Source organism: Amia ocellicauda, chromosome 18, assembly GCF_036373705.1.
Source record: "Amia ocellicauda isolate fAmiCal2 chromosome 18, fAmiCal2.hap1, whole genome shotgun sequence".
Lineage (NCBI taxonomy): Eukaryota > Metazoa > Chordata > Actinopteri > Amiiformes > Amiidae > Amia > Amia ocellicauda.
In genome coordinates, this window is record NC_089867.1 from 22,032,498 (window position 1) to 22,051,824 (window position 19,327).

At 42.0% G+C, this 19,327-nt stretch overlaps 2 protein-coding genes across 2 annotated transcripts; one reads left to right on the top strand and one right to left on the bottom strand.

Moving 5' to 3' along the window:
* Positions 1-117: 117 nt before the first annotated feature.
* Positions 118-4,068, top strand: mrto4 (MRT4 homolog, ribosome maturation factor). Its single transcript, XM_066691097.1, has 8 exons — positions 118-222; positions 698-756; positions 873-976; positions 1,241-1,322; positions 1,577-1,644; positions 2,021-2,172; positions 2,479-2,555; positions 2,838-4,068. Exons 1-8 carry the CDS (start codon positions 195-197, stop codon positions 2,973-2,975), a joined length of 708 nt encoding a protein of 235 aa, XP_066547194.1. The 5' UTR covers positions 118-194; the 3' UTR covers positions 2,976-4,068.
* Positions 4,069-4,361: 293 nt separating this feature from the next.
* akr7a3 (aldo-keto reductase family 7, member A3 (aflatoxin aldehyde reductase)) lies at positions 4,362-8,488 on the bottom strand. Its single transcript, XM_066691096.1, has 7 exons — positions 7,984-8,488; positions 6,986-7,173; positions 6,087-6,191; positions 5,617-5,713; positions 5,425-5,524; positions 4,910-5,039; positions 4,362-4,782 (listed from the first exon to the last, which is right to left on the bottom strand). The coding sequence occupies exons 1-7, from the start codon at positions 8,270-8,272 to the stop codon at positions 4,621-4,623; spliced, it is 1,071 nt and encodes a 356-aa protein (XP_066547193.1). The 5' UTR covers positions 8,273-8,488; the 3' UTR covers positions 4,362-4,620.
* Between the last annotated feature and the right edge of the window lie 10,839 nt (positions 8,489-19,327).

Genomic DNA, 19,327 nt, shown 5'->3' on the forward strand with positions numbered 1-19,327 from the left:
TGCCAGATGCAAACTCAAGAAGATATTTAATTAAAAATATATATATTTGTAAGTGTATTTTTTAAATATTTGTATCGATTGTTATTAATGTATTTATTTTAGGTCTTTGTGTTCAGGCATCCTGTGGGCCGCCAGCTGTGAGGAAGAACGGCCATCTGGGGTCCTGTGCGCTGTGCTAGTGCAACGTGAGAGCCATGCCGAAGTCAAAGAGGGACAAGAAAGGTGGGTTTTATGCGTTATTTAGTCTGTATTAAGTGACGTTTATAATTAATACGTGCACGGTTAGTGTAAATGTTTCAAGTTATAAAGAAAAAAATATGAAAATAAATCGCAGCGTGATTAGTGACATTACAGTGGCTTTCATGGTCAAATTGGCTAGTTTCATAGAAATGTACTAGATTATTAAAATAATGATGATGTTTTAACAGTAAACCGTGCATTCCTGGGTACAAGAATTGATGATTTATGTATTTATTTATTTGCTTGGTAAGGGCCATATGACGGAGACAATAATTCAAATCCCACGTGCAAGTCTTTAATGATTGCATTTTAATGTTATTTTCTTGTGATCCATGTCTTTTATAATAACCTTACTTTTCTATTATTATTATTATTAGTAGTAGTAGTAGTATTATATCTAATACCAGAATGCTCTTGGAAGCTGGTTGTGTAATAAAGATGGCATTTCTCTTCACAGTCTCCTTAACCAAAACCACAAAGAAGGGATTGGAATCCAAGCAGAATTTAATCGAAGAGGTAATTTTAGTTTTTTGGTTGTAATTATAGTTATTTTTTTCTTGGTTTTAAACTGTGGGTACTGGTGTGAACTCCTCCATAACCTGTTACTGAGTTGATGCACTTTGTTGTCTCAGCTGCGGAAATGTGTGGACACCTACAGATACCTGTTCATCTTCTCCGTGGCCAACATGAGGAACAACAAACTGAAAGACGTCAGGACAGCGTGGAAGCACAGCAGGTGAGAAATAAAGGCGATACTGTTTTATCCCATTGTTTGTCTGGCTTTTATTTGCATATACCTTCTTAAAAGCTACATATTACCCAATAGGAGCTGTAGGCTTCCGGAAATAATTAAAATCGTTCATCTTGTGTTAGAATTAGCAACAGAAGACGTGCTACCCTGATAAGAACTGTATGTTAGTTCAAAGGTAAAATGGGTGATTTTCCCTCTTGACAATCTCTCTCTTTGATTCCTTCCCCCATGTTTTGTTTCCTTCTCTAGATTCTTCTTTGGCAAAAACAAAGTGATGATGATTGCATTGGGAAAGGGGCCTGCAGATGAATACAAGGACAATTTACACAAGGTAACGGCTGCACAACTTTCATTGCCCCCCCCCCCCCAACCTTAAGAGTGCATTGATCTGCGTTTCAAGTTCCATATAATAAATTACAGATGCATTATATTATAGTTGGTGGTGTTGGTTGAGTACATCCATACTTCAGGAGCACAGTCATACCCTTGTAAGCTGTTGGAGAGTTGCCTTCTTCCGTAAACCACACAAGTCCGCTCGTTTCCTGTAACCATCTAATTTCCTAATTAAGTCGTCTTGTCCTGCAGGTCAGCAAGTATTTGAAAGGTGAAGTGGGTCTGCTGTTCACCAATAAAACCAAAGAGGAGGTGAAGGAGTAAGTATATGTGTGTTGGGGCTTGTGCTCTCTTCAGTTAGGTTCCTATCATTGTTCTGTGGCTAATCACATACACAGTACATTTAAAACATTCAGTCTTGGAAAAACCTAGTTATTTCTGTACATTTGATTTTCCTTAAAGAGTTGTGACAGACGTTTGTGAATACTCAATAAATAAGGACATTCGGGTTGTATTAACTATAGAATAGAAGAATAGAATCATGCACCTATGAGTTTACCTTCATACTGCATGAAGAATCATAGCCATGATCTAGGATCCTAGTTTAGAAGTGGTCTAGCTGCTGACTGGTTTGTTTCGCTCTGTGTTTTTTATTATTTATTATTTTTTTTACTATTATTTTTGTACCTGAATCAGGTATTTCAGCCATTTCAAGGAGGTGGATTTTGCACGGGGAGGGAGCAAGGCGACTATGGCTGTGACCCTGGACGAAGGTCCCCTGGATCAGTTCCCCCACTCCATGGAGCCCCAGTTGAGACAGCTGGGTTTGCCGACAGCTCTGAAGAAAGGTACGGTGGCTGCCTCTTCACTTCCTCCCCAGAATACACCATTTGCAGTAGTATTGGCTCTGAATGGTTTTTAAATTTGGTTCATACTGAGTGGAAAAAGTTCTTGAGTGATGGAGTGGGTCCCTTGGTTCATCTGAGTTCCCCGATTTGTTTATTTCCGTGTAATTTATGTTTTACCTTATCAAATGTGTTCAACAAATCAATCCACAAAGACCTCCAATGTAAATCTGTTAATTTATGATCTAGTCCTCATGACTGTGTGTTAACAAAACACCATATAACCTGAGCATCCTGTGTTGTCTGCAGGCGTGGTGACTCTGCTGAAAGACCATGATGTGTGCAAAGATGGGGAAGTTCTGACGCCCGAACAAGCTCGGATTCTGGTAAGTTAATATAGTGTCCGTATGAACGCCAATTAAATGGGTCTGGCCTTTATCTTCCTGTTCACTGCAGGCATCAATGCGATCCAGAAAATCGGCTCTGTCGTTCCAGTTTTGCATTGTGAATGTAACGGAGTTGGCCGAGTAATGTAGAGTCCTGCTCTGCACAGGTGATAACAATGCGAATGTTTATGTATGAAGCGGGCAGCGCAGAACATCTGCATGTACACGTGGCGATTGGCCGTTTGAGCACAGCTGTAACCCGGTGTGCTCTGCCCTCCACAGAAACTCTTCGGCATCGAGATGGCGGAGTTCAGCGTTCAGATCAAGTGCATGTGGAACTCCGAGACGGGAGAGTTCGACAAGCTGGAGGACGCGGAGGAGGCCGAGGAAGAGGACGAAGAGGAGGGGAGTGATGACTGAATAGGGGGAAAAAAGAAAAAGACTGGACAGCAGACTTTCTCAGATTTTAAAGAGCTGTGTTGTGCCCTCACCCCCACAAAATGTCCTGAAACGAGTGTTTATTTTTAATTGTTTTCCATTACTACACAAATGCCGTCGGCTCGGTTCGAGTCCCTCACATAAGCGGAGCCGTGGATTTCTCCTGGAGGCTTTCTGACCCACTGTGTGTGTTGAATGCTGGGACCTGCTCCGAGTGTTGTGTAACCGCTTCCTCAGTTAGGCTCAACATGTTTTTCTCTGAATTGGTTTAACTTCGGAGTAAAACCACAAGGGAAGTTGATAAAACAGAAATGTATTCCCCAAATATCCATGTTATTTTGTTATGTATAAATATGTATATATATATTTTTAAATATATATTATACACACCACTTTCTGTACAGTTTCTCCAAACATACTAGTGTAACGAAAGTGTATCCTTATAGCTCTATAATTACTGAAGGGAACATTGAGAACTGACAGGCGTAAGCTTTGTCAGCCTTTGTGTTTAAGAGTACACAGATTTGTGTTCCTAAAAGCATTAGGAAGAATCTAGTGTTTACAAGTGACTACTGTTGAGGTATAGATGCCTGTACACAGGATGCAAAATGGCACCCCTGCCCCTGTTAGTGTTACTGTGCACAGAGAGGAGGTTGTGAAACTGCGGGGCTCCTGTAGACTTGAGTTTTTAAAAGTACAGTGAACTTTGTGTCTCTCAGGTACCCTTTCCAGGCATATGTGCACCACCTGGATGAAACCTGCATTATACTTCTCACCTCAGCAACTGCCACCCCATGCTGTGCTGTATTTTTCCAAATTGTGCATTTACAGACACAGACGGAGTTATTCATATTCTCAACATGGCAGCAGCATGTTATTTCTGTTTCACACTTTCCCAATATTGACGTGGTTGTAGGGGTACTGGTTACACCAGTACTATACAATTGCACATGAATGCACCCTGATAAATGAATAACATACTGGGCTAAATATTTATAAAGTTGTATTTTTATTCCCCCAAAAAAGCAATGTATTGTGTGAACTTTGTAGAACTATATAAAAAAACAAAATTAAATTGGTTTAATTTTTCTCTTTTACACATCACAGAATTATAAAATCAGTTTCTAGAAGATGTGTTCATTACAGCCTATTATGGGCATTGTGTTAAACATAATTAGTTTATGAATCAAGTAGGGGGGGATATACATACATACATGTGTGTATATATATATATATATATATATATATATATATATATATATTAGTGTGTTTATTCACAAGAGAGACTTCTTTGACTCTTATTGTTAGGAAATTAAACCTTCACCACAAATATCAGCAAGGAGATAATTCAACAGAGTTCTTTCGGGATTATTTTATCCACTGCTGTGTTTATTAAGTGTTTGGGATGTATGCATGTTATCAGGACCTTGTACCTTGACACAATGAAACAACTTCAAAGTATATAGAGCAGATCAATGAAGGCTATTTAAAATTGAGAGAAAACCGTATCCTGCAGTGTTGAGCATGTTATAAACCCTTTTTTGCTTCTTTTAATGTGCATGAATTAACCGGATGCCTTAGGTGGGGATCACATGGGTGGGGTTTCGTTGGTGTGGGTGCTGGGCCTCTAGCGGAAGTAGTTGGGGCATTCGTGTGCCACCAGGTCCCAGGCTTGTCTGAAGGCCTCCACCACAGCTGGCTCCAGGGGTCCCCCCTCACAGGCGGACAGGTTCTCCTGCAGCTGCTCCATGGTGGACATGCCAACGATCACCCCGTCGCCACGCTCCCCCTGCCACACAAAACAGAGTCATGTGCCGACCGGGCCTGCTTACCCTGCTGAAGACCGCACGGAGCTCGTGTTTTGTACTGCCTCTGATAAACTAGTGTTTGAAATCGGTTGAATTGTAACCGTTTACCTGCAGCTGGGAGTGGTGGTACATCCAGCGTATCGCGGCTGCCGTCAAGCTGGGCTTGCTGGAGCCGTAGGCAACATCCAGGGCCTTCTGAACCACATCTATTGCCTGGAAATGGTCTTTCTTCCAGTACCTGTTTGATGTGGGCAAGCCATTACTCTTTCAATCTGTAGAGCACCATAGAGCTTTACACCGTCATTTGAAATGTAGGCTAATAGAACAGTTGAAGTACGTTGCCTTTTTTCCTTCAAAGGATAATGGTTGGTTTCATAGCAATCTCAGCTGTTCTAAGCAGGGTCCTCTACTTATGTGTGGCAGAGACTTAAGCCTGGTCAACAACTGTTTTACTTTTCTGAAGGTTGATTAAGACCAATATCATTATTTAAACAATTAATCAAGAGTGTGGATTCCCAAAATCACCACTATAATAGCTCACTATTTGGAAATTAGTGCTTTATCTGCTTGTAAAATGACTTCCATCCTGCTGTACAAGACATCACACAGCCCTGAATACTTGCCTTGACCTGTACACTTCGGCCCAGGTGTTCCCAAAAAACCTGCCTTCGGGCTGAGAGCCATCTTTGTCCTCGTATTTATACTTGCCAGTGAGGAGACCCCCTGTGGAAAACGAAAACAAAGCAGGTGAGACTGATGTAAGAATCACAGACTGCAGCAACACTCTGTGAAGCCGGCTCTGTGCGTCACACTACCTGCCAGCGGGTTGTAAGCATAAAACCTCATCCCATAGTGGTGCAAGCAGGGCAGAAGCTCAGTCTCCACCTGGCGTGTGGTGGCGTTGTACATCCCCTGCGGGAGAGAAGGCAAGGGCAAGAGAAGGCATCATCTCTAGTGTTTTGTAGAGGAGATGCACAAGAGATTTATTTTTAATGCATCCATGCAATCAATAACCCACAGACCACAAACTGGACAGGAGAGTCCAGCGAAGGGCAATTCAGAGAAGCCAAACAACCTAAGCAGCCTGTCTCTGGGATGTGGGAGGGAACCGGAGCACCCAGGGAACACCCACATGGACACGGGAGAACATGCAAACTCTACGCAGGCCGGCAGTCAGGGCCAGAATCAAACCCAAGGCCCAGGAGCTGTCTTTTACTATTTCACATAAAAAACAATCAAAACTCATGCCTAGAACGATCACATGCTAATTGTTCAACTTTCTTACCTGGTACACTGTAGGCAAGATCCAGTTGTTGTTTTTACAAATGCAGTAAACTTCAGCCACCTCCCAGGATGCATAGTTTGACAAACCAAGCTCCTTGTACTTGCCCTAAATAAACAAATGGGTATTATGCATATAAATAAACCATCTAAATTAAACACCACACATCACAAATGCTGCTCTGTCAAATTAGTGAAACTACAATTTTATTAATTTAATCTAAAGGCATTTTCCTCTCCTCTTTGGCCTCTTTGGGCTCATGTACAATGAGGAGCTCATCTGGATACTGTGGACAGTTCTGGGCTCCACACTTCAAGAAAGATATCGCTGCTCTAGAGGCAGTTCAGAGGAGATCAACCAGACTTATTCCAGGTCTGAAGGGAATGTCCTACTGAGAGACTGAGGAACTGAACCTTTTCACCCTGGAACAGAGGAGACTACGTGGGGACTTGATCCAAGTCTTCAAAATCATGAAAGGCATCGACCACATCAAACCAGAGGAGCTTTTCCAGATCAGCAGGGACACACGCACCCGGGGACACAAATGGAAATTGGGCTTCAAGGCATTCAAGACAGAAAACAGGAGACACTTCTTCAGACAGAGAGGCGTCACAATCTGAACAAACTCCCCAGCGATGTGGCTGAAGCGACAATTTGGGAACATTCAAAAACAGACTGGATAGGATCCTTGATCACTTAGTTATTAATGGACACCAAACGAGCACGATGGTGAGAATGGCCTCCTCTGGATTGTAAACTTTCTTATGTTCTTATGTAAGTAAGTTAGCAAAGGAAACTGGCATTTCATCATGTATATGACTTTTATACAGGAGGATCTCAGATGTCACATGTTTTGCTGATGCAGCTATGGGTGTCAGTGTGGAGACTGGTTGTGCATCTACCTCCTTGTGCAGCTCCTGGCAGGCCCACAGGGTGTCCTCAATGGGATTCTGGTGGTCCGGAGCATGCAGGTAGAAGATATCGACGCACTCCAACCGCAGCCTCGTCAGAGAAGTCTCCAACTGGGAGCGCACACTCTCGGGCTTCAGAGTCTTACCTTCCCAGGGGTTGGCCTTGGTCGCGATTTTCACTGTCAGGAGAGAAGGCTAGTGTCTAAAAGCGCATAGTCACATTGCAGTTTGTCAGACCAATTTATCAGTCCTAACCGACACAAACTTTATTTTACTTCATAACACTGGGAGCTAGTTAATTTGGTGCTTTTTAAAATTGATAGTGTAAGAGGGTTCACAGGCAAGACAGAACAGACGGGAGCTGAAATGCAAGCAAGACACTCTCAAGGGAAATATGGCATATTTATTGCAAACAATCAATGTGCAGCTCACTACTCCGAATCTAACCATTCATTCTCTACTACTCATTCTGAGTCACCCCACTCATGCACAACCACAAACATTTTGGCAACAGTGCCCCTCTCTCCCCACAAAAATAAACGCAGCTCAGTAAAGACAAATACATGATCACACTGTCCCTCACTAGTGAATGAGAACCTCAGTGTGCAGTCTACAGTTTAGGTCAACCTTTGCACATGTTTAACAACAACTCGGTCGGTGTGCCTGTTTAGCATATTGTGCAATTAATACTTAATCAAACTCATTATGAAGAGTTAACTGGAGCCACGCACCTTCTGTTATTACGTTGTAGAAACTAAAACATACAATTCCAATATAGCATCCCTTGTGTTTTATAAATCAAGAGCAATGTGGTTATTTGTGTAATGCCCATTGCATCCAATTAGAGAAACTAGACAATTACAATTAGCATGTGTAACCGAGCTATAGCTTGAATTAAGGTGGCACTAATTCGAACGCACGTCTCAGAACGTCTTACAGCGTCAGTTACATTGTGGCGCCGCTGCCTGCTGGCGTCTGGGTGGCGATACCTGTTTTGGCGAGTCCCATGCCCCCCACGATGGCCTCCGCCTGTCCACCCGTGTACATCAACGCCGTGTCCAGCGCGTCGTGCCCGCGCTCCAGGAAAGCCCGCACCATGGCCGTGCTCGCATCCGCGTCGGCGCGCCCCCCGAAAGCCATGGTGCCCAGTACAGTGACTGGGAGCGCGGTCTGCGGAGAGGAAGCCATACTGCGCTGCAAGCTGCGGGGCAAGGGCCTGGATCTGCGGACGAGTCCCCTGTGGAGAGCGCACAGGGCCGGCCTGGCGCACAGCAGCATAGTAGCACTCTGATCAGCTGCGGCGAGGCACCGTGTGCAAATTATAGCCCCGCACCTTGACGCAAAGCGGACGTCACATTCAAAAACAACCGGTATCGGGTAACATATGCAGCTGGACAGGACAAAGTTCACTCGCCTTCAACAAACAGGCTCTAGCTGTCCGTCGAGATTGCAACACAGAGGCCAGTGCGTTATTGTCCGGCGGTTTGCTCATTAACACAAGTGCCTGTGCCAAGACGCTTTCAGACATCTCAGTGCAATTGCGCACGGTGCCTCACACTAGTTTCACTTGCGCGCAAGTTGCTCGACTGTCACACGTGTTTTAAAACGTCCCGGCCGAAATAAACACGCAGGCGCTTTAATGCGGGGGTTTGTGTGGATCTGCTGATTGTGTGCATGTTATAGACCACCTCTAACATAGTAGATTTCATTAGACATTTATGTTTTTTGGTTCTATGTTTTATCTGTAAAGTCCACTTAAAATCTAAATAAAATCCACATCTAAGTTTCCATCTGCTGAGCAGGATCCATCCAGCACAGGACAAGGACGTTTGTGAAGAGATTTGTGAACAGATACTGTGTCTTGTGATGTGTATCTATATGGTGACGTTAGAAGTGATACAATGACGATCATGTTTTTTTCTATTTAGTGGCAAATCTCTTTTGTTTTATAACCTGAGGATTTGGAGTATCTTACTGTATTCAACTTTCCCCTTGAAAAAAATTAAATACTCAGAAGGGCCACTGAAGAACTCAAATACTCTGATCAGCAGGGGCCACTGGCAGCGGCCCTGCAACATCCAGGGGCTGAAGGACGAGGGGCCACAGAGTGGCTCACAGGTGGTGAGCCGTAAACAACAATCGGAATCAAAATGTATAGGATTGTAATCAAAAATATTATATCAAAAGCAAAACATAAAAACGTGACAGCAAAATACCCTTTTTTTAGGTTAATTTTGTGTTTATGGCGCAAAACTGTATTGCTAAAGATACACTGCATTTCCCAATGCACTTTATTTCCCCCAAACGAAACCCAACACATTATCTAAACAGGGGCGTCGCTAGGGGGTAGGCATCCGTCCGCCCCCCTCTCACGGGAGAAAATACCAACACCGTCAGGAATTATTTTGCCTGGGGCCCTACATACTCTAGAATCGCCACTGTATCTAGACTAAACATGTAATACTTTGGTCTGAATTATTTTAAAGAACATAACGCATAAGGGTTCTAATTAGAACCTTTACGGGTTCCTCCACAGTATCTGAAAGGTTCTTATTAGAACCCTTCTTAGAGTGCACTATTATATATAACTTATTATTCATATAATATTGCATTACAATTCCAGCTGGGTAATAATTTGTGTAGAGCTTTCAATATCCTATAGTCTCCGTTATTTCATAGTATTTAATAAAACCTTTTCAATCGACTATCTGTACACCGGTTCTTATCTGAATTATGTTTTTGATAGCCGTGGTGTCCATTTCACCAGTGTACGCCATCATTAATAAATTACATTTTGTCAATGTCACAAACAAAACTTGATATGGAAAACAAAACGAGTTGTGGTTATGAAAAGAGTTATGAGTAGTTCAGTTACAAAAGTAGTCAATACATTGTGAAATTGGCACATTGTGTTCCCCTTAGTACGGTACTATCCACAGTTTTTAGTCCAGCTGGATTAGGTCTAAGTTAGTGCGCACTAACCGCGGGGCTTCCAGTTCGTTGCGATTGACCCAAAGTCATGACATTCAGTATCAAACACTAACACATCTGTTATTATTAACCGCACAACCGCGGATGTGAATTTCTCCCGCTTATCTGTTCTTATATGTTACTAAATATTTGAATTAAATACCTATATGGCGTTTCAGCTGTAAACTAGTCAAGTTGAATAACTTCTCACTACTTTGTTCTTCAGCTGTCATAGTGGAGCGCAAATAGGTCAAACCAATACTAAGGCCAGGCAGTGGGTAATGCCAATATTTAGAAATGACAGTCTGCACCTGACCTGACTATTTTCGTATATGTACATTTTGAAATGTTTAACTTTTATGCATACCAGTGAGTACAAAATATATACGTTGCCGCCCCCTTTGCCTTATGGGTCAGTCGTCTATGTAGCCAGCATATCTGTTTCAGTGCATGAATTACCATTTCTACATGTTTTATTTTTTGTTTAACTCCAGCAGATAGATGTTGCCATTATTATGTCTTTTGTAACACTTTCTGAAAAACCTACGCAATTATAAAGATGGCCTACACTGCACTACACTTAAATAAGATACATACCGTTAAAAAACATACCATTGTTTTACTGGATCCTTCAGTTGACTTTGTTCCTTTAATAAAAGCCAGAATAGTTAATGTAATTTGCCAAATGATTGTTATTAACATAACATAGCATCTACTTAATGAAAGGAGTAGCCTACATAAAGCCTAACTTTGCCCAGATTTGCTGAAAAATGCCACCTATCTACACACATCTAAAACTAGCACTCTAGTAATTTAATTATAACCAAAACGTGTTTATTTGGTCTGTATTTGGTTGACAGTGATAATTTACATTTTATGTCGCGGAAACAAATTATTTTTAATAATCGTATAACACTGCACGCAACTTTTACGAAACCGACCCTGTATTTGTGTGGTTATAGGCTTCTCAAAATATATCATGACTCTACTACTACGATGGGTGAAACAATGGCGTTCATAAAGACAGGGTTTCTCAACGGGTGGGTAAATAAATATCTAAACGTTTTATTTCGTTATCAATTAATGTTATAATATCAGATTGAAACTATCATATTGATTTATTCATTTTGTATGCATGCTAACAATGTATGTTAAGATACATATATATATATATATATATATATATATATATATATATATATATATATATATTAGTACTTTAACTATCTCCAAGTTGGTAATGACCCAGTGGACCCGTTTTGGTAGACTGGCCCATATGGAAATAAGTTGTTCTTCTCGGTTGAAATGTCCAGGTACTAGCAGAGAGAGAGGATATGAATGATCATTGTTAAATAAACCTCTTTTGTCCTGGGCCATTTGTTACAATAATAGCAGTGGTTGCTGTTGCATTACTGTCCGCTGGAGTCATTTACATGATCAAGGCACTAGTTTTGGGTGATCAATGAATGTAGGCTACAAGCACAATACAGGCCTCGCAGACAGTGACATGCAAACAAGGCCAGTCAAACCCCGGCACTTGGACTACAGGTGTGAACGGGTCTCAGAGAGCAGCACAATGGGGCAGGAGTGTCTGTACAAATTGGTGATTAGGTAATGGCATTCCAGTGTTGCATGTGACAATGAGCGGGCCCCTCATTATGAAAGGAGGAGGAGAAATGGGAAGAAGATCCAGTCCAGTAGTATAAGAAGTGCTCTGCTTCATGCACCTCTGGAGTCGCACATTCATCTCGAAGATCTTCCTGTGCTCTCCGCTCCGCTGTACAGAGGTTATGCTCGGGTGTTCTCCTGCTCGGTTGAGGTAAATGAGCTTATTTGTACTACAGTAAATGCTGTTTTCTCCTTTACTGTCTAACGCAATTGTTACTATCCATGCCATCCTAAAATCAGCTAATGTTAGGTAAAGTTATTCTGATCGGTGACTATCCATTTTTCCCTACAGCGTCTCAGCTCACTCTGGGGGCCACCCCATGATGTCACAGAGCACTAGTGCGAGTTCACCGGATGTTGGGCGCTCCTGGTGGGATCGCCCTGGAAGCCTGAGCCTGGAAATATCTTCGTTCTGTGGACAGGACGACGGACGGGCCGCACACGATTTGACACCGCTCTGGGAAAACACGCTTTTCCCCACAGAAAAGGACATCCCTAAGACCTTTATCCCAAAAATTATTTACTGTAGATTTGACTTCTCAGGTAAGACTTTTGAATCATTTTAGAGTGCGATTTGATGGGCTTAGAAGTCCCTTAAATTAGTAATTTGTGATTAAATGCTGTAATGTAATGGATTGTAATAAGGAAGACACTGGTTTCTGGAAGACTTACCCCAAGCTTTTGAAATACTAAGTGTGATTCCACTGATTTCCCCAGCAATGTGGTAGAAGCTGAAAGTTTGGGAACATTTAAAAATAGACTGGATAGGATCCTTGCATCAGTTATTAATGGACACCAAACGAGCACGATGGGTCGAATGGCCTCCTCTCGTTTGGACACTTTCTTATGTTCTTATGATTAAATCTGCTTTGTTCTTCTGTCTCCAGGCAGCACACCTGCATTCCCTTCCCTCTCGGCCCTTTCCCCGCCTCGGTTCTGCCCTACCCCCTCTCCACTCCAGAGTGATGCTGAGATCTGGATCAGCACCACCCCCTCCCCAGACCTGGAGCTCTGCGACGGGAGCTGTGAGGATGTCCGGCCCTGCCATAGCTTTGACTTCTCAGGCAAGACTTTTGAATCAGTCTTGAGTGTTTTTAATGGGCGTTGCAGTCCAGTAAATGAGTATTTCATGATTAAATGCTGTAATGTAATGGAAGACACCTGTTTCTGGAAGACTTACCCCAAGGTTTTGAAATAGTACGTATGATTCCACTAATACAATCGGTTTTGTTCTTCTGTCTACAGATTACATACCTACGTTCCCTGTGTCGCAAAATATCCAAATTCCCAGCAGTAACTCTGCCTTCACTCCTTACCCCACCCTTGCCTGGCCTGGTCTCACCACCCCATCCCCGCTCCTGAACGGACTCCACACGCCCGCACCAGACCACATCCTCAACCCCTCGGACCCGGAGCCATGTGGAGGCAGCTGTGAGGTTGTCCAGCCCTGCCTGCGCTCGGATGGAGGCGACTCGAGCGTTTCCGGCCTGGGCAGCTCCGAGGACCTGCGGGGGAATTTGCTGGGCGGCGCTGGCAGGGCACCCTCCCGCACTACCCTCACCCCAGAGCCACACACACAGGCCGGGGGGGAGAGGGAGCATACTGCTGGCGGAGGTGCATCCCAGAAGAGAGCCAGGCCCAGCTCCCGAAGCTCCCACGACCCCCAGGAGCCTCCCCCCATGAAGATCAGAGCTGTGTGGCAGAGCTGGGTGCAGCAAAGATTCAGAGATGCCGGGCAGGACAGCAGTGGAGCCGCGGGGGGACACCTCTGACTGCACTGTGCTCAAATCACCACTTCTGTTAATAAATATATTTATATTTTTCAATCACGTTGTCTATTTTTCTCTCGTGTCAATTTGGTTGTTGAATGACAAAGATGAAAGCAATAACAAGTTGATGGAAAAGCCGTACAGGATACTGAACATTTTATAAGGATGGACTTTCCCAAGTGTTAGAACATAAGAACATAAGAAAGTTTACAAACGAGAGGAGGCCATTCGACCCATTGTGCTCGTTTGGTGTCCATTAATAACTAAGTGATCAAGGATCCTATCCAGTCTGTTTTTGAATGTTCCCAAATTGTCTCTTCAGCCACATCGCTGGGGAGTTTGTTCAGATTGTGATGCCTCTCTGTGTGAAGAAGTGTCTCCTGTTTTCTGCCTGAATGCCTTGAAGTCCAATTTCCATTTGTGTCCCCGGGTGCGTGTGTCCCTGCTGATCTGGAAAAGCTCCTCTGGTTTGATGTGGTCGATGCCTTTCATGATTTTGAAGACTTGGATCAAGTCCCCCCGTAGTCTTCTCTGTTCCAGGGTGAAAAGGTTCAGTTCCTCAGTCTCTCAGTAGGACTTTCCCATCAGACCTGGAATAAGTCTGGTTGCTCTCCTCTGAACTGCCTCTAGAGCAGCGATATCTTTCTTGAAGTGTGGAGCCCAGAACTGCACACAGTATCCAGATGAGCTCTAACTAGTGCATTGTACAGTCTGAACATTACTGCCCTTGTTCTCAATTCTACACTTTTGACAATATACCCTAACACTCTGTTTGCCTTTTTTATTCCCCACATTGTTTGGATGGAGAAAGTGAGGAGTCCACATAGACTCCTAGGTCTTTCTCATGCGTTACTTAATCTAGTTCTATTCCTCCCATAGTGTAATTATAGTGGACATTTTTGTTACCTGCATGTATTACCTTGCACTTGTCCACATTGAATTTCATCTGCCAGGTGTCGGCCCACAACTGAATAATATCCAAGTCACTCTGAATAGCCTGTGCTGCCAAGATTGTATCTGCTGAGCCACCTATTTTAGTATCATCTGCAAATGTGACAAGTTTGCTAACTATCCCAGAGTCCAGATCATTAATATAGATTAGAAAAAGAACAGGCCCTAGTACTGATCCCTGTGGAACTCCACTAACAACCTCACTCCATTTAGAAGTGACTCCTCTAATCGACACCCTCCGTTTCCTAGACATCAACCAGTTTTCACCAGCTTTCACATGATCTACAGCTGCAGTTGCATGTTCAAAAAATTCCAATAAATTAGTAAGACATGATCTGCCTCGTCTAAACCCATGTTGACTATCTCCAAGAGTATGGTTTTCATTAAGATGCTCCTCTATTTTCTTGTTTTTAATGGGCGTTGCAGTCCAGTAAATGAGTATTTCATGATTAAATGCTGTAATGTAATGCAAGACACTGGAAGACTTACCCCAAGGTTCTGAAATAGTACGTATGATTCCACTAATACAATCGGTTTTGTTCTTCTGTCTACAGATTACTACTGATTTTTAACCTGTGGCATGTCATCTGTTTTTTCTTTTGTAAAAACCTCTGTGAAATACTCATTTAGAATATTTGCCACATCTTGTCTGTTTTCCAAGATACCACAATTTTTGCCCATTATCTGTTTCACTTCCTCCTTTATTGACCGCTTGCTGTTGTAATATTGAAAACCAATACCTGTTTGTATAGTAAGAAAGGTACAGAGGGTAAGACAGCTCATCACCAGAGACAATAAGTCACAGACAAAAGATTTGTGACCAACAAGTTCTGATAGAAATAAAATTCAATTCGGTAGCTTCATAAAAATAAAACCTAGTCACCTAGTTAAGAGAACTTGGAGTGGTCTCAAATTTTTTCATTTTTATATATATATATATATATATATATATATATATATATATATATATATATATATATGCTCAGCACCAACACCAGGCAAGATACTTGATTTAGACAACACCCCTCTTTATTGTGTTTCAGCGTGAATTATTTTTCTTTTTTGATTGCGTAGTTATGAAAAAAGGAAAAGGTACAAAAAAACTGCTTACAATCGCATCTCATTTGAACGTATTGAGATTTGTATCCATAATGTAACCACGTAAGTATTTTTCTCTTATTGTTTTAAAAAGAGTTGCTTTCTTATTTTGTTGCTGCTCACTTTGTAAAAGAAGAGTTGGGAATGTACGTCATAATTTGTGCCTTATTGTTGTATAGCTATATTTGAAGTGTCTGCATAAAAAAACAAGAGCCATTTGCTTGACTTTTCTATTTGTACAAAGGAAGAATATAGGGCATAAAGCCAAACGGCCTTATTCTTTTGCATCATTTTTTTAAAGGTGGAAAAAAACTAAATAAGTGGTATTTTCCCGTTTTCCAGTAGCCTGTAGTGACACGAAAATCAAGTGGCCAGAACCTACAGGGAGCTATTGCTGTTGCATTTGCATTTTCAAAGACTTCCCCGCAAGGATAACATGATTGAAATGCAAATGCACATGTGAAAAGAGAAAAATAAACGCCCCTCTTTGTGAAGTCTTTGTGAAACTGTTGGCTGCTGCACTAGGCTGCTTAAAACCGGTTTCACATTAGCCATTTTAAAGTTCACATGTATTTGCATAGTGGTTAACACAATGGTGGACTTAAAGCTATAAAGCTAGTGGCATTCTTTTCAGATATTTAAATTGAACCGTTGGAAGTGTTTGAAAATATTTTAATAGTAAAAAACACGTGTGTGTATATAGTCTCCAGGGGCTGTACAATGTGATCTTTAATATTAATAAATTACAGAATCTACCCATACTTTCCACATGCCTGTCTGTAGCCATAATAATGAATTGTACATCTAAACATAATGCACCCCACCCCGCCTCCCTTTTATTTAATAAAGTAATACATGCAATGGCATAGATCTTATTGTATGTAATACATGTAACTAATGGTGTGAACGTGTTTAACTCAAATCATCCAAATTATTTTCTCGATTTAAATGTATCACTATCGTTAATTTAATAGATTAAAGGTTGATTTACATTGGCCACATTTCTATCAATTCCGATGCTGTATTATGCAACATAATCCTTTTTGTTTTTTTAAAAAATAGTTATGTACAAATAAATATATGATCAATTTTTGTAATTTCTGTATTTTAAATAAAGTCCACATATCACTGCATGGACGAGTACAGCGTTTTACAGTATTGTGACAAGAGTATTTCAGTATTGACTCTTTATTCATCTTAATATGAATTACTTATTAATGAAATGCATCATCAGTGAGCTGCTGTAAATGTACATAATTGATTGATATGTTATTAAGGAACATATGATTAAAGATTTCGGAGAAGTACTTTTCACACAGAAGTACGAAAATACAAGTCCCGCTGGGAAACGCCGTGTCTTCAGTTCCGCAGTGCAGACACGAGTTTAACAGACTCTTATTATAAATCGAGGTTTCGAGGTCAATGCGCAGTGGCCGCTGGGAAATGAAGTTCGCTCATTGAGGTTTCGCGTTAAAAATGCGCATGCTCAGAATTGCGTAGAAATGTAAGCGACGGAAGCGGAAGGGGTGGTAAGTTTTGTGCGGCCGGGAGCTGTTGTAGCCTCGCTTGCTCGTCAGTGTCTGAGCATCTACCGCTGTAATGACACAATGACAACCACCAACCTTTCACAAAACGACACTGTGCTAGTGCGGACGAGTATATTGATTAAATAAGCTTAGTTGTTCACTGCGTTTCCCAATGCGTGTCGCTGCCGCTGGATCGTCTGCAGGCGGTCGAGCACAGGGCGCATTGGATCCGTTAAAACCTCACACAGTACCCGGCCTTTGAAGTTTCTTTACCTCCCAACTACAAAAATATACTCATAATAATAATAATTAGCCAGTAATCAATTATATTTATAGCGCGCTTTTCTCATATACAGTCAAAACACAAGATGAAACCGGCAACACAGCAGTAGCAACTCAGGAGTATTTTAAAAAAACTTGCAACTGAGAGACCCTTAAAAGCTTTTAATAAAGAAATGTGTTAAACTGCAGTGGGCGCCTCTCGCTGCAGGAGAAATAAGCGCTTACTTGGTTTTACAATGGAAAGAAATACAAACCGCACACAGACTACAGCTCACCATATAGACACTAAAGCACAGTGCACGGTTCCACATTATTTTGTTTATTTGAAAGTGCAAATCTTTGTAAATAATGCAAGTCACATTTGTGTTTATCTGTGTTTAACCAGGCTCGTCTACACCGATAATGCTACTATTTGCTGAAACCTGCCGGTTGCAAAATCTCTCGACACTAAACGCAGCTTCACACGTTTTTTCAGGCAACTGCGCGTCCATGTAGGCCCTGAAGCAGCATCAGTTATGTCTGCGAGGTCAAATAGGCTTCATGCTGCTAATCTAAACTGCTTTCATACGTCTTCCTCCAGAAAAACCCAAGACTGTTGCCTGTATTGAAATACCCGGGTCTGTGTGTTTGACGGCGGCTAACCAGATGAAGTCTACAGAGCTCCTGCACTTTACAATGTCGGATCAAGCTCTGGTCCTGATCAAAAGCAGGACCATTTTTGAGCTCAGATTGAGCCCTGATCCGTTTAGTACAACACAACTGACAGCAAGATCAAGATCGGATCCCATTAGTCCAACCGGCCCCTTCTTAATACTGTGACACCTAATAGGTAATGGAAAGCAAAAGTATGAACAAGGAAAGTAAGTGTCCAGCGCTGGTCCTGCCTGTCTGGACCCTGAAGCCCCGGAGCAGCGAGATGAACAGTAACTGAGTCTCAGTGAGGATCACAGCCTTAAAACAGTTACAGCTGGAAAAGCGGGCCTGCTTCTGCTTCAGATGTACAAAGCACCGTATGAGACTGTATATGCAGCCTAAGTAATATAATAAAGCATATACACTTGTTGGAAAAAACAATATTTTAATTAGTCAACAATATTATGGATAAGCAAATGCACTCATGGTTAAAGATGCTCATGTGGAGATCGCAGGATGAGGCGAATTGAAGGGGATGAATTGTTGCAGAATCGGCAGATGTTTAAAGACACATTTAGGCTCCTGCCAGCTGTCTGTTGGTCTGGTGGGTAAAAGTCCAGAGGTTGAAGGTTAGAGGTTGGTAGACCATGCAAAAACAAATGAAATAGCGTTTGACCAAACATCCTCGATTTAAACATATTTTTAAGTTTTTTATTTTTATTTTTATATTTCCCTATATAAAACCAATGTCAACTTAATTGATAATTGATTAATTGATTTTGAGTTTCAGTGTTTTAAAATAAAATATCAGACATTGACATTTCAACATACCATTTGTAATTCAGTAATATGAGATAATTGGTCAGGGCTTTGAATGTTTGAAGGCAACTTTTAACCCACTTTAATTCTCTTTCTAACCACAAGATGCCAGTAGAGCACAAGCAAAACCTTGCAGGGAAAGGCTCTGCGGAGCTGGATTGAAAGACTGTGTTTTCGCCCTTATGTTGGTAGCACATTGTGTGTTGTCAGATCTGAGAAGAGGGAGGGTGAATGACTGGACTGACAGTCACAGAGCATGAGAGAGGTCCCCCCAATGAAGCTGTGATGGCTGAGGTAGTGCGTCCAGTGTGTCCGCTCCTGTCAGCCGGCCAAGGTCAACGGCCATGTCCTGAGCCCTTCTGTGAGATTGAGCAGGGATGCCTGGACTGGGTGAGTGCTGGTTGACATTGGAAGGACAGCTGCTGAAGCTCGAATGCACCTGAGAACTACAAGACATGGCATCGGAGACTCCAGAGTAGATAGTAGAGTAGATAGTGACGTAGCATTATTATGATTATTAGTTAGGATCTCCCCCACTTTTGTATATCTCCCTTATTGGTGTTATTGAGGCTGTCTTCGTGCCAGAATCGGGTGGTTTGAGGTTCTTCTCCCTCTTT